We start from the raw sequence: 15,873 nt of genomic DNA on the forward strand, positions 1-15,873 counted from the left end.
ATTCACTTCTAGGATATACACATTGCACTGGGTTGCTAAAATGCTTATAAGGATTTTAATTAGCACACTGACTTGTTTCCAGTTTAGAGACTAGCCCCATCACAGATACGGATCTTGCAAAGCGCACAGTTTTTCAAAGGTCATATTCAGTTGTTGCCTCAGAATATGATAAACAACACTCCATTCTACCTGCACGGGTAAAGGCCATCCCCAGAAGGAGAGTTAACAGTGGAGATGCAGGTAAGGATGTAAACTTCTCTGACTTTGTTTTTGAGTTTTTTCTTTGCAAATGTATATTCTATTTTCCTTCATGGTCTCTGTGCATTCCCACATACGAGTTCTGCGTCTGTGCAGAACAGCATTCAGAACTCCTTAGAGCCAAGCAGGAAGATTGTGCTCAACTTTCAGTCTACACACTCACAGAGGTGCAACGCTCACCTTCCCTCTCAGTTCCCTCTTGACTGCTGCAGTGGTAGATCAGAAGGAACTTTCATTTTCCTTTGAGCAAGCATAAGCTAGTCCCTTTTTTCTTCATCTATTTCTTCATTTTCATGTTTTCCTTCTACAGTGTTCTTTGTCTTTTTGTTTTTGATCAGTACTGCACCAACGAAAGCCTTCATCAGTCTCACACAGGCACAGTGGATACTTTTTTTGGGGGAAAAAAATGTTCGACTTGGCTGAGTGGTTCCTCCAGACAGCTTACATCCAGATCACCAGGCCACAGTCCTCCTGTCAGTCATCTTCACTCAGGTTCAAGAGCACGTTCAGTCTGATCATCCAGCCATAGCAAGGCAGTGGATGCCCTCAAGTGTTAGCTTTGACTGCGAACCCATGGTCATTTGGGTGCCAGGCCCTCGGGTGCTTTGGACCAGATTTTGACACTTCAATTTAGTGTGGCAGGCCATCACCCCATTGGGTAATTTTCATGGGATATGTGTCTGAGGGTATTTTTTGTTTTTGTTTTGCTTCCCCCAAGCAGGCTTTTCTATACACCTCTGTCTCTTATTCTAGAAATGAGATCAAAACCCTCCTTCAAAAGGGGCAGTGGAACTGATACCCAATGCCCTGAAGGTTTGGAGCTTCTATTCAAAGTATTTCACCATCCTGAGGAAAGATGGAAGCTGTCAGGAATGAATCTGAGCATATGGATATGTTTAGTAGCTTGGATTCAGAGTGGGAACAGCCAGAACAGGGGGAGGCTTCCTCCCTAGTGAGCTCAGATATGACAAGGCCTTCTTCCAAAGACTTTGGCTCACAGATGGCTCACCCCCCTTTCCTCCTCCATGAGAACCCAGGTTTCAGGGGAGGAGGAGAGTGAGGGGCATGACTTGAGGGATGCTAGGGTCCGTCGCAGAGCGAAGTGGGAAAAGCTAGGGGCGGAGGTCAGACACTCCGCTAGGTTGGCTACATGTGAAAACCTACATAGGAGGGAGCCACTTTAAGGGAGGGGCATCCCTCTGAAGCTAATCTGGTCGAGAAATTCTTGTTCAGACTGCTGGCAACTTCTCTAACTTCCACTTCGGCTCCTCTATTGATATTTGTAATTGTGTGGAGTAGCTGTCTTCATTGTAGTCTGAGAGTTTCCTAGAATTTGCATTTGTAAGGAAGCTAGTCATTAACTAATAAAGTAGTAAACCTGAAGCCTGGTCTCCTGGAGTGTGTTGATCGCGAAGGGAGAGGACGAAGGATCGTGACAGAAGCCTTCAACCAATTCTGAACCTTCCTTCCATTCCTTCACATTGGAATGTGAAGAAATCAATGTTCGCATCCATAGGCTCGAAGGATGCTGATTTTCACAGTGCCCAAACATTGCCACTTCACTCTGGGAGACCAGTACTTCCAGTTCAGAATCCTCCTGTTTGGACTGCCCACAGCTCACAAAATATTCATGAAGTGAATGGCTGTCACTACTGTGCATGTCTGTCAGTGGGAGATTTCTGTCTTCCCATACATATAGTCAGGGCCAGAAATATTGGAACAAGGATAACTATTTTGGCAGTTGGCCTCTGTACACCACCACATTGAAGATGAAAGGAAACACATCCAGATGGGAGCGAAGTCAGGACTTACAGCTGTAATTCAAGGGGTTTGACAAAAGTGGGGCACTAACCATTCAGGAAGGACAGCCAGTGGCATACACATGAGGAAACTTGTTTCCTCAAGTTTGCAGTGCGGTATAGGTTCAATGCTTTTTCATGTTCAAAAGCTGACTTATTTTTTCTGCTGTTGCTTAGATCTTAAGGACTAGCACTCTCCTACCTTGAAAGTTTTGTTGTTGTTCAGTCGTTCAGTCGTGTCCGACTCTTCGTGACCCCATGGACCATAGCACGCCAGGCCTTCCTGTCCTGCGCTGTCTCCCGGAGCGTGCTCAAGTTCATATTCATTGCATCCGTGATGCTATCTAGCCATCTCATCCTCTGCCGTCCCCTTCTCCTTTTGCCTTCAGTCTTTCCCAGCATCAGGGTCTTTTCCAGGGAGTTTTCTCTTCGCATTAGGTGGCCAAAATATTGGAGCATCAGCTTCATTATCTGTCCTTCCAATGAGCACTCAGGGTTGATTTCCTTTAGGATGGACTGATTTGACCTCCTTGCAGTCCAGGGGACTCGTAAGAGTCTTCTCCAGCACCACAGTTCGAAAGCATCAATTCTTCGGCGCTCAGCCTTCCTTATAGTCCAGCTCTCACAGCCATACATTACTACTGGGAAAACCATAGCTTTGATTAGACGGACCTTTGTCGGCAAGGTGATGTCTCTGCTTCTTCCTATGCTGTCTAGGTTGGCCATAGCTTTCCTCCCAAGGAGCAAGCGTCTTTTAATTTCATGGCTACAGTCACCATCTGCGGTGATCTTGGAGCCCAAGAAAGTAAAATCTGTCACTGCTTCCATTTCTTCCCCTTCTATATGCCAGGAAGTGATAGGGCCAGATGCCATGATCTTAGTTTTTTTAATGTTGAGTTTCAAACCAGCTTTTGCACTCTCCTCTTTCACCCTCAACAAGAGGCTCTTGAGATCCTCTTCGCTTTCTGCCATTAGGGTGGTATTGTCTGCATATCGGAGGTTGTTGATAATTCTCCCGGCAATCTTAATTCCGACCTCTGATTGATCCAACCCGGCATTTCTCATGATGTACTCTGCATATAAGTTAAATAAGCAGGGTGACAATATGCAGCCTTGTCGTACTCCTTTCCCAATTTTGAACCAATCGGTTGTTCCATGTCTGGTTCTTACTGTTGCTTCTTGACCCTCGTACAGGTTTCTCAGGAGACAGGTAAGGTGGTCTGGTACTCCCATCACTTTAAGAATTTGCCACAGTTTGTTGTGATCCACACAATCAAAGGCTTTAGCGTAGTCAATGAAGCAGAAATAGACATTTTTCTGGAATTCTCTTGCTTTCTCCATGATGCAGCGAATGTTGGCGATTTGATCTCTAGTTCCTCTGCCTCTTCTAAACCCAGCTTGTACTTCCGGTAGTTCTCGGTTCGCATACTGCTGAAGCCTAGCTTGTAGGATTTTGAGCATCACCTTGCTGGCATGTGAAATGAGCGCAATTGTGCGGTAGTTTGAACACTCTTTGGCGTTGCCCTTCTTTGGAATTGGAATGTAAACTGACCTTTTCCAGTCTTGTGGCCACTGTTGAGTGTTCCAGATTTGTTGGCATATTGAATGTAGCACTTTAACAGCATCATCTTTTAGGATTTTAAATAGCTCGGCTGGAATACTGTCATCTCCGCTAGCTTTGTTGTTACTAATGCTTCCTAAGGCCCACTTGACTTCACTCTCTAGGATGTCTGGTCAAGTTCAGTGACCGCACTATCATGGCTATCAGGGACATTCAGATCTTTCCTGTATAGTTCTTCTGTGTATTCTTTCCACCTCTTCTTAATCTCATCTGCTTCTGTTAGGTCCCTGCCTTCTTTGTCCTTTATCATGCCCGTCTTTGCCCAAAACGTTCCCTTGAGATCTCCAATTTTCTTGAAGAGATCTCTAGTCTTTCCCATTCTGTTGTTTTCCTCGATTTCTTTGCATTGTTCATTTAAGAAGGCCTTCTTGTCTCTCCTTGCTATTCTCTGGAACTCTGCATTCAGTTGGATATATCTTCCCCTTTCTCCCTTGCTTTTCGCTTCCCTTCTTTCCTCAGCTACTTGTAAAGCCTCCTCAGACAGCCACTTGGCTTTCTTGCATTTCTTTTTCTTTGGGACGGATTTCGTTGCTGCCTCCTGAACAATGTTACGGACCTCCGTCCATAGTTCCTCAGGCACTCTGTCTATCAGGCCTAATCCCTGAAATCTATTCCTCACCTCCACTGTATATTCCTCAGGGATATGATTTAGGTCATACCTGAACGGTTTAGTGGTTTTCCCGACGTTCTTCAATTTAAGCCGAAATTTTGCAAGAAGCAGCTCATGATCTGAGCCACAGTCAGCTCCAGGTCTTGTTTTTACAGACTGTATGGCGCGTCTCCATCTTTGGCTGCAAAGGACATAATCAATCTGATTTCGATATTGACCATCTGGTGACGTCCATGTGTAGAGTCGCCTCTTGTGCTGTTGGAAAAGAGTGTTTGCTATGATCAGCATGTTCTCTTGGCAAAACTCTATTAGCTTTTGTCCTGCTTCATTTTGTACACCAAGGCCATGCCTGCCTGTTATCCCGGTGATTTCTTGACTTCCTACTTTAGCATTCCAATCCCCTATGATGAAGAGGACATCTTTTTTTGGTGTTAGTTCTAGAAGGTGTTGTAGGTCTTCATAGAACCGATCAACCTCAACTTCTTCGGCCTCAGTGGTTGGGGCATAGACTTGAATTACTGTGATGTTGAATGGTTTGCCTTGGATTCGTACTGAGATCATTCTATCATTTTTAAGATTGTACCCCAGTACTGCTTTTCCCACCCTTTTGTTGACTATGAGTGCTACTCCATTTCTTCTAAGGGATTCTTGCCCACAATAGTAGATATGATGGTCACCTGAATTAAATTCGCCCATGCATGTCCATTTTAGTTCGCTGATTCCCAAGATGTCGATGTTCAATCTTGCCATCTCATGTTTGACCACCTCCAGCTTACCTTGATTCATTGATCTGACATTCCAGGTTCCTAAACAATATTGTTCTTTACAGCATCGGATTTTCTTTTCACCACCAGACACATCCACAGCTGAGTGTCCTTTCGGCTTTGGCCCAGCCGCTTCACTCTTTCTGGCGCTACTTGGAAATACCCTCTGCTCTTCCCCAGTAGCATATTGGACACCTTCCGACCTGAGGGGCTCATCTTCCGGCGTCATCTCTTTTAGCCTTGTGATACGTTCCATGGGGTTTTCTTGGCAAGAATACTGGAGTGGGTTGCCATTTCCTTCTCCAGTGGACCACATTTTGTCAGAACTCTCTGCCATGACCTGTCCATCTTGGGTGGCCCTGCACGGCATAGCTTATGGCTTCACTGAGTTACGCAAGCCCCTTCGCCACAACAAGGCAGTGATCCATGAAGGGGCCTTAAAAGTTTATTTGGCAGCTATTTCTGCTTTTCATCTTTCTGTTGATGACCATACCATTAGTTCCCACCCACTGGTGAAACAGTTTATGAAAGGCTTGTTGAATCTGTCCTCCTGTCCAAGCTCACCTGCCTCCATGCAGCCTGCTCATGGCCCTTACTCAACTTATGGCAAGAACCTTTGAGCCACTGGCCACTTGCAACCTGACCTGCCTTGCTCACATTCAAGGTAGCTTTCCCGGTTGCCATCACCAGGGATGTTTTTCTTTGTCTTTCACAGGGGTAAGGCTGTGCTCAAGCCAGGTGTGTCCTTTCTCCCTAAGTTGGTATCTGTTTCATTTAAATCAGGACATTGTGTTGCCAGCATTCTATCCAAACCTTTTGTTAGGTTTGAAACACATGGCATTAGACATGCAGGGGCTCTGGCATTCTACACTGACAGGATGTTGGCATTCAGGCATGACCCTCACCTCTTCATCTGTTATCAGGGTCCTTGGAAGACTTTGCCAGTGTTGACCTAGCACCTCCTGTGTTGGATCTTGTTGACAGTCAGGTTGTGGCATGAACTAGCTGGTTTGCCAGTCCCGTCAAGTGTCCACATATATTTTGCAAGAGGCTAAGTCCTCCATGGCCTTTCTAAGGGGGATCTCTGTCCCTGAATTGTGTTGGGCTGCTATTTGATCACAGCCATATACATTTATTAGACATCATGCTTTGGATATTCAGGATCAGGCAGATGTCTCTCTTGGATGAGCTGTGCTGAGCTTTGTGGTTCCCTCATGCTACCTGTCCCATCTCTGGTTAAAGTCAGCTTGCTATTCATCCATATGTGGTACTGCACAGGGACATTGCTTACCTGTAACTGTTCTTCCAGTGATCATCTGTGCAGTCACACAATCTACCCTCCTTCCAGATGTCATTATTTACCTGCTCTTGCTCTGGTGTTGAACTTATATAGCCACTACGGCAGTCTGATTGGGAACTGTGTGGGAAGACAGGAACCATGCCCCTTTGAGCATGTGTACTGAGATTTGGGGTCAAACATGGAAAAACTATTTTACCTAACTTTAGAGTAGGGGTGTGTAGTCTTATTCAGCTTAAGGACCAATTTCTGAGAAGGTCTTGAGGGCTGCATTCTAGTGGTGGTTGGGGTGAAATGCAAAAGTGGGCAGGGCAAAATCCCATTCTTTTCAATTTGCATCAGGAGGCACTATGTGCTAGATCAAATCAACTTGCCATAGCTTAGTCTACGAGGCAGAAGTAAGCCTCAGCAACCAAAAATCAGTGTTATGCATGTCTACTTAGAAGTAAGCAACAGCAACAACAGATCAACAACATGTCTACTTAGAAATAAGCCAGATTGGAAGGCACAAGCACCAGGTTTAAGCAACAGTTTTAAAATACAATGCAGTTAATGAAAGCACAGACAGAAAACATACCCCCACCCAATTACGCCCAATTCCAGAAAGCAGGCTGAGGTTTGTCTCTGGCTTTACTTGCTGGCTTGTTAATAATGCTTAGCAGTTTTAAAATACATGCCATCGGTGGAAGCAAAATTCAGCACACATACCCGCCCCACACACACATACATTCACAAGTACCTCAGCAAAGTAAGCAACAGCAAGCAAAGAACAGTGCAGGGAAAGGAAAAATTGGGGGCATTCCTAAATGCAGGGGAAAGGGGGTTCCTCCCCTCAACTTCTCCCCTTTCAATCACTATCACTCAAGGAAAAAGTAATGCATTTTAAAAAGCCCTTTGTTATTTACTTTACAAAGAAATCCCTTCAAAGTCTCTTCTAAGACTTTGTGCCTGCTAAGGAGGAGGCACAGGGGAGATCACTTGAATGCTGTGGAGGGAGAACCAAGGAGAATGTGCACATTTTTTCCCTGATTACCTGATCAAGGAAGGAGGAAGCTGGGAAGAAGCTGATCGGGGGGAACAAAACCTTTGTCTTGCTGTTCATGCCTGATTGCATCCAGGGCCAAATGCAAAGGAATTTAAAAAGACTAAAAAAATACAATGCACCCCCCACTCCCCAATTGGCAAATAAAAAGGGAAGCCGTGGCAGGAACTGCCAGATGATTGGTGATGGTGAGTCAGGAAAAATGGGGGAAACACCTGGTGATCCTGGTGATTCACTGGTGACAAATGTAAGGGGGTCATAGCTATCTGGGAAACCCTGGTTGGCTGGATTAAGCTCGTGGGCTGAAAGTTCAATACCCCTCCTCTAGAGTATTCCTCATGTGTGACCGCACAGATGACCATGTCTTTCTGTGTAAAAACATAAGGCCACTTAGAGGTTGTAGATTAAGACTTGTTTCAAAGTGCTATTTAGATACGCTCAAGTGTTTAGACATACTAAGTATGGTTTTTAACTTTTTTACTTTGGACAGCCAGCACACATTCCCCATGGCCTGTCATATACATATACAGATATATATCTTTAAATATGATAAGGGGTATATAAATCTACTAAATAAATATTATTCTTTTGAAGCTCCCTTCCGTCTTTCATAAACAATTTGACCTGTGCCTTGGGTTCCCTTGGTGCACAGGAATAATTGCATGGTTCTTTGGATCCTGGTCATAATCTACATTTAGAAATATGTTATAAATGCATTAACGCTAATGGCATGTGAACGTGTGATTTCAGTTGACTAGAATTGTAAATGAAGCACCAAAACGTTTTAGAATTAGCCTAACAATCAAGCAGCTTGCTTATTAAGGTGCCTCTTCACTATCCCCACCAAGTAATGTGTAGTATGACATTTTAGCAGAGATCACTTGTACAGTTTCTACTTTTAATACTAATATACTAACATTCTTATTTGCATAGCTGCACCAAAAGAATTTAACCATCTAATGTACATATTTTTATGCTTTTAAATAGAAGTGGGTTCCTCTCTTCTGAGACATCCATCTCCTGAACTTTCTCGGTTAATCTCCGCCCACAGCTCTCTTTCCAAAGGAGAGAGAAATTTCCAGTGGCCTGTTCTGGCATTTGTCATCCAACATCATGATTTGGAGGGACTTGAAATAGCAATGAAACAAGCTTTGAGAAAATCAGCTTGCCGGGTGTTTGCTATGGAGGTATTTAATGCATTGATTATCTTCCTAATAAATGTCACACTAGCAATTTATTTTTCTTATGGTAGTACTTCTGGTCAAGCACAGAAGCTATATTACTCTTCAGTTTCCAAAACTGGGACATCCAGGAAGTCGCAATACAAGCCTGTATCTCGATCCTGAACAGCACATAACGCCTGCGGGCCCCACATCTGTTTTCAGTGTCTGGCCTATTTCCTCTTCCACTGCAGCAGCAGTGAACAGCAGTGAATAGATAAAGGGTAGCAACCACTAGCTTTATCTAGGTTGGCTGCATATATTCTGTATAATGTGACAAGCTTGTGCAGTTGTAATACCGATATAGTTCTAATCCTAGCAATCTGTCTTAACTTCTCTGTGCTGGTACGGTAGATTGTTACTTACAATTATACTAATTAGGGACATAGGAAGGAACCATAATTCAGTGACAAAGAACATGCTTCAAATGTAGAAGGTTCCAGACTTAATCCCTAGAATCTCCAGTTAAACGGATCCCAAACAGCAAGACCGGGAAAGATCCGTGCCTCAGGGACTATAACTATACATTACACAAACATGGTAAGCCCTGACAATGTTTTTTACATGATTAGCCTCTGCGTGAGAGGGGAATTTAGAGCAAAGAAATGGGGGTTTAATGTTCCAAGGAGCTTTCCTTTCCCACAGGTTTCCAGTTGTATATGAGCAAAGTAAGGAAATGACTAGAACCCCATGAGAGGAAAAGATGGGGGGGGGGGCAATTTGAGTAGATAAATAGGCAGTGGGGAAAAAGACAAGCACATAACCTCTGCCATTCCTCTCAGAATGCCTTCTCTTGTTAAAAAAAATTATGTCGGAGCTCTTACACACATTTTCATATGAGATGTGTAGGTAGCTCCTGGAGCCTTGAAAAACTGCTGCCTGTCAGAACAAGGTAATACAGGGCAAGATAGTGCAACTGTCTGACACTGTAAAACAACTCCTTTTACAGGTTGTACATTTAATCTACATATGAAGGCATGTGGTGCACATTAATTTCCTAACCGAGGCCTGCACAGTATAGGGCCCATGTGCAAATTGCAGCCTCCTCCTCTGTCCATTTGCATCGTCTGGAGGGAATTTCAAAGGCTTGCTGTTCGTGGCAGTTTTCCACATCTTTATAGGGGCATCTGTGACCCACGCAAGCCCATTCAAAGTAGGAGTGGGGATGGGATAATGCCTGTATGGCTGCTGCTCCTCTCCCCTGGATTCAGGGGTATTCAGCCCCTAGCTCACACATAGGCTCTTTCTGCCACAAACCCCTTTGAGGAGGTAGCTCCATTTAGGTAGATTCAAAGGTGCACAGAAGAGTTGGTGGCAGACGTTTTAGACTGTTGTAGCCAACCACACTTTACAACCCACCTGCGTCTGAAACGCCTTCAGTGATGTGCATTTCTGGGAGAGTGAAAAACTTGTGTGCTATTACTACTGAACAGATGGAGATGGGGAGAAAAACAAAAAGACTGAAGAAAGAAGAAGTGAAATGAGATAAGGGTTACAGAGACATCTGATGGGGGGACAGGAAAAGACATAGATGGGGGTTCAGTGAGACTGGTGGTGGTACAAAGAGAAGATAGCACGTTATAACACGCAGAGAGAGAAACACACGATAAACATGGCTATACAAACTTTTTGAGTTAGTAAAAGATGTATAAAAGTGGCTCACAGAGATTTCAGTTGTGCATAGTGCAACTGCTGTAATCTATACAGTATGTTAATATAGTCACTAGGAAGCAGTGAGTAAAATCCAACATAAACCCTACTTAGAGTAGACCCATTGAAATGAATGGGATTTTAATTAGTCATGACTAAAGTCCCATTCATTTCACTGTGTCTACTCTAAGTAAGGCTTACGTTGGATTTTGCCTGCTATGACTTCTCTTTAATGCATGGAGTCTAACCATCTTTAAAATGTTGCCTGTCTATATCCAGTTTGTACTCATATGGCACAACCATCCAGGATGAGCAGCTTTCTGTATTATTTCTGTTACTCACTGCTACTTTCTGAAGAGTAACTCTGTTAGGCTGCAATCCTATGAATACTTACCTAGGAGTAAGCTGCATTGAACACAGTGGAATTTATGTATGAGCAAAGATGCATAGGAGTGTCTGCTAGGTTAGGATACCTAGATGCCATCTCTTTCTGTCGCCTCTGCCCTAGCTGCATATGCATTGCTGTCAGAATCCTGACTTTTTCTAAACTTTACTAACAACCAGTGCAAACAACTTATGCAAACCATTACAGCATCTGCTTTTATCACCTTAGGCAGCCTGCCCACTTCCATGCTAGTTATTGCCCTTTCAGTTTAGCTTTAAAACCACCCCCATTAATTAACTTTTTCGTTTTCTTACCGTTTCCAAATGCAACCATTTAACCACAAGTGTCTATCAAAGATAACAACTTACAAGTATTTAGGGCACTGTTACCTTGCTATAATAAATTTCACATGTATTTTCTACAGAATGTCATTAAATCTTCTAAAATTTGGTACCTTCTCTCCAGTTCTCCTCTACATTTAAACTGTACAACGTTTTGTTTCTAGGCTTTTAACTGGCTTCTCTGTAATGTCATCCAAACAACATCTCTTCATGATATTCTATGGCATTTTGTGGCTTCTCTCACTCCTGCTCCAGTAGAGCCAGAGGAAGAAGAGGATGAGGAGAATAAAGCAAACAAAGAGAACACTGAGCAAGTAAGATGAAACACTTGCAAGTTTTTAATAATTTTGTTTTTGTTTTGTGGAACCAGTATGTAGCTATAATCCATTCAGAAGTATTTCTAAATATGTAGGCATTTAACAAAATTATTAGTTGTGTACACGTCTTGGCTTAGCCCAGGATGCTGTAACTTCAGGTACTTAAAAAAAAAACCCTAGTATTAATCTTGAAATAGCTTAAATTAGTCTGATTCATTCATTGAATAAAGTAGTTACAAACATGGGGGTTGTTTTTTCATACTTAGAAAGATTTGAAGACTGCTATATCTAAATCATGATAAAAGTTGCAGGCATTTCTTTGCCTTAATAGAAATCACTTTATTTAGGCTACCTTAAATTTTCCAATATCTAGTGCCTTTTTCAGGAACATTGTAGGTCTTTGTTAAGAATGGCGTAGTCCTTGGACATTGGTTTGGATAAATTATTGTGGAATTCTTTTCACCTTTTTCTTAAACATATCCATTGCCTAATATCATCTCAGTAACCTTAATAACATCTGCTAAGGCGGGATTTTTTCAGCTTGTATTTTTGTGAAGGCAAATGGAAAAAATAATACTAAAATTGCTCTAGTTTTCTGTTTAACAGGCTGGGTACATCATTTGTAAGGAAGGTGGTTTTGGTGATCTTGAATTAAGTTTGAATATTCATAGGTATGTAATTAAGCCTACCACAATTTATTATGTTGAGGCATTCAAATATAATCCCAAAAGCTTTTTATAGGAAGTAGAGCTTAGGATCCTGAATGTGTGCATAGAAATAGTGAATATATTGGACAGAGAACTAAATTGAGTGTGTCCTTATTAAAAAGGTCCTATTAGTTAGAAGTACTGTGGGTAGGGAAACCTGCTGATCTGTACAGAGATATTCAGCTTGTGTTGGATGGGGTTACATTCTTCCTGAAGGACCAAGTAAATAGTTTGGGGATCTTTCTGGATTCAATGTGGTATGTGGAAGTACATGTGGCAGCAGTAGCCAAGAATGCCTAGCGCCATCTGGTGTTTTTAAGAGTTTTTTAAAAACTTACTTGCTTTCTTTGGCTTCTAACTGAAAGGTTTTAATTACATGTGCAGCTTTTGTTAGCAGTTTTAAGTTTTGCATTTTGCTTGTTTTAATTGGTTCATTCTTACACTTGTTTAAAATTGATTTATGATTTGATGGACTTACATTGTAAGTTGTCTTGGGAAGACTGGAGTCTTCAAAGGCAGCAAAAAATGCATTAAATAAATAAATGTAATGCACATTGTTTGAATTTTTAGGAAAAGGATACGAGAGTCTGTGAACATCCATTGTCAGATATAGTGATTGCCGGTGAAGCAGCTCATCCTTTACCCCATACTTTCCACCGTCTGCTACAGACAATTTCTGACCTCATGATGTCTCTCCCAAGTGGAAGTTCATTACAACAGATGGCTCTCCGGTGGGTGCTCGATACAGAAAATATCTGAACGCATTTCAGCAATGAGAAGTTTAATATTAAGCTGTTTAGATTTTGTACAGAAGTAGAAACACATCACAAATACTCTGCATAACATTTTTAGGTACCAACTATGCATGTGGCTGGACACATTTCAGCATATAGTGTCTAGATGCTTGGGCTATATCCACATTGGTAATTGTTGGGGTTTATTATACCAGCTGTACTCACACAGTTTTGTCCTTGCATTGGGAGCAAAGGGAAGTGGTAGCATCCCATCCCTTGTTGCATAAAGCGAAGGCTAGTGTGCTCTGTCCTATGTCAAAAAACAGAAGACACGAATTGATGAGAATTCTTATACTCTGTTGAAGTTATTTCTTTCTTTCCTTTTTCTCCAAGCAAGTGGATGCTTATATTTGCCTGGACTTATGGAGGTTTATCTCTAGATCTAGTATTGTTTTTTTTAGGCCTCAGCCAAATTTTCACCCATGAAAATGTTGACAGAAATGGGGGCAGGCAGGAGGATGTTTTGCCTCCCCCCTCCCCCCTTCTCATTTTTTGTGTGAGCGTTCACCACCTGTTTGCAGTTCTTTATTCTGCAATCTGCAACTTTGGCATCAGTTTAAAAAAAACAAAAATGGTTTTCTTCCAGAGGCAATTCCAGCTGATCAGAGATCACACGGGTAGCATGATGTCACAGCACTGTCATGCAACTAATCATATTTGGCTAAGTCACAATGTCATGAAGCCAAATTGGGAAACTGTCAGGAAGCATTGACCTCACTCTGAGTAGTCTTCCTTCAGATGTGGCTGTGTGATGACACCCTGAAGAGAAATCAGAATGAAGACGGTTCCTTCTGCCCTCACTTTGGATATGTAAACTTTTTCATCCCGTTTTACAGCCTGACCTCCCATCTCCACTCTGAGAGATCACAATGGGTGCGCATGTGTGTTGGTTTGGTTTGCAAAGGCTGCTTTTTCATAAGGAACAGCCTCTGTTTCATCTCAGCCCTATTCTTTTCACTCACTAACACCTGCATATATTACTTCCAGAGGTAGTCATTCATGAAACTTGCATCGAATATCCTTCAAGTATTGTTAGTCCCTAGATATCAGATCTTTTCCTGTATTTCCTACTGTATGTGTTGAATCTCAGATGGGTGAAATGTTCAAACCCTTGCATATACTTGTGAGTTCTACTGTGGAGGTTCATTAAGTTATTAGTTGAAAAAAGGTCTGTACTCACCACATGGAGAGGCATACAAACTCAGCAGATAATGCAATGCGGTTATTGCATAGGAGCCATGACTGTTCTTTCAGTGACTAAAGTGATTTATCCTCCAGTAGTGCTTGCTTAGACCTTTTTAAACTAAAGAAATGTTTTCCTTATCTTGTTTTTCAGATGCTGGAGCCTCAAATTCAAGCAATCTGACCACCAGTTTTTGCACCAGAGCAATGTCTTTCACCACATTAACAACATTCTGTCCAAATCTGATGATGGAGATAGTGAGGAGAGCTTTAGTATCAGCATCCAGTCAGGCTTTGAAGCTATGAGTCAGGTGAGTCATTTCTCCAGATTTTCGTGAAAGCTATAGATGAGAGTATTTTACTAAATAGAAACGTATACAGTCATTTAAAGTGTAGTTTGCTGAAATACTTTGTTTCCACAAATGGATATTTCCCATGTGTATAGATTTAGGGGATTCAGATTATGATATGTGGATTAATGACTTCAATTTAGGCATGCTGTCCAGTATGTACTTTCATTGGTAGAAAGGCCACATTGATTTTTATTACTTTTTTGAGAAAACTTGTTCTAAAACTCAGTGTCTTTTCTAATTCATTCTGCCCTTTATTTAAATGAATAAAAGAGAGATGTGTGAATGAGAGGGGGCGAAAAACACACTTCATAACGCTGACTTCGCTTTCTTGTCCTGTCGTGGTGTACAAGTCCACTCTTTTACTTTTAGGGTTTTATTGAATGGGTTTGTACTATAGTAGCGACTGATACTTATTTACTTTCTTTTTGACTTTGAAACTTCACTGTTTTGACAGGAATCGTGTATAGTAATTTGTCTAAAAGACTTAACCAGCATTGTTGATATTAAAACATCAAGCCGACCAGCCATGATTGGTAGTTTGACAGATGGGTCAACAGAAACCTTCTGGGAATCAGGAGATGAAGATAAAAATAAGACTAAAAACATTACAATTAATTGCGTCAAAGGAATTAATGCTCGCTATGTGTCTGTCCATGTTGACAACTCACGTGATCTTGGGGTAAGAGTTAAATCTGATTCTCTGGCATTTTCCCAAATACATTCTGCAGATGCAAGGAATAGCAGAGTATGCATGTTCCTCTTGTGTTAAATTCACACTGCTGTAGAGAATGGATTTAGTTACAAAATTATAGGTATGGAAATGCAGGAAAGATGAAACCATTGATCAAAGAGTAGATCCTCCATACATCAGTCCTATATAGGCCAGATCACACGGAGTAAATAGGCAACATGTAGAACTGTTCAGTTGACTCAAGGAAATGGATTAAGCCACATCTAACAAAAATCCTGAGCGCTAAAGATTTTTGAAAAATCCTTTGGACAGCATAGTTCTTTGTTTTTGGAAGGCATTTTTACTGTTCTTCATTGCCTCTAGTTTTCAATTGTAAAATAACTTTTATTCATGTCCTTTACTTTAAACTGTGCTGTTGGTATAATAAGCAGCTTTAAAACTTAAAAGGCTTCTTTATTTTTGTTTCATTTTGTCATCTGTAGAATAAAGTGACTTCAATGACCTTTTTAACAGGCAAAGCAGTAGAAGATCTTTGCAGAATAAAACAGGTAAATAACTGGCTTAATTATGAGGAACAGAGTTCAACTTAATGCGTAAAATCATGCCATGTATTTAACATGCCATTTGTGCGGCTCGTTGTACAAATCAGTCTCCATAGGCCTCCTTGCAACACTTCTTTATTCTGGCAGAGAAGGACGCAAATAGATTTGGAAAAGGGTTGAATATCTCCTTTCCCCTCATGCTTAGCATCCTGTCCCTCATCTGTGCTTTTAAGAAAGGGTTGCTGCAGAAGCAAAGTATTGCTGCAGTCTTAAACTGTCCAACTCTGTAGAGAGAGGACA

At 41.8% G+C, this 15,873-nt stretch overlaps 1 protein-coding gene across 20 annotated transcripts in view; it reads left to right on the forward strand.

Moving 5' to 3' along the window:
- Positions 1 to 15,873, forward strand: part of MYCBP2 (MYC binding protein 2) — a 198,523-nt gene that overhangs the window by 159,657 nt on the left and 22,993 nt on the right. For all 20 annotated transcript variants that reach the window (XR_014789262.1, XR_014789263.1, XM_084844798.1 and 17 more), the window contains 7 exons: positions 83 to 240; positions 8,379 to 8,578; positions 11,152 to 11,301; positions 12,582 to 12,742; positions 14,142 to 14,298; positions 14,795 to 15,019; positions 15,514 to 15,579. Coding sequence is in view for 18 of the 20 variants with exons in the window: in XM_084844798.1 (XP_084700924.1) it covers positions 83 to 240; positions 8,379 to 8,578; positions 11,152 to 11,301; positions 12,582 to 12,742; positions 14,142 to 14,298; positions 14,795 to 15,019; positions 15,514 to 15,579 (1,117 nt within the window). In the remaining 2 variants the exon portion in view is untranslated. The remainder of the gene's footprint in view (positions 1 to 82; positions 241 to 8,378; positions 8,579 to 11,151; positions 11,302 to 12,581; positions 12,743 to 14,141; positions 14,299 to 14,794; positions 15,020 to 15,513; positions 15,580 to 15,873) is intronic.

Source organism: Heloderma suspectum, chromosome 3 (assembly GCF_057233095.1).
Source record: "Heloderma suspectum isolate Gila_16-S chromosome 3, 16-S_ref, whole genome shotgun sequence".
Lineage (NCBI taxonomy): Eukaryota > Metazoa > Chordata > Lepidosauria > Squamata > Helodermatidae > Heloderma > Heloderma suspectum.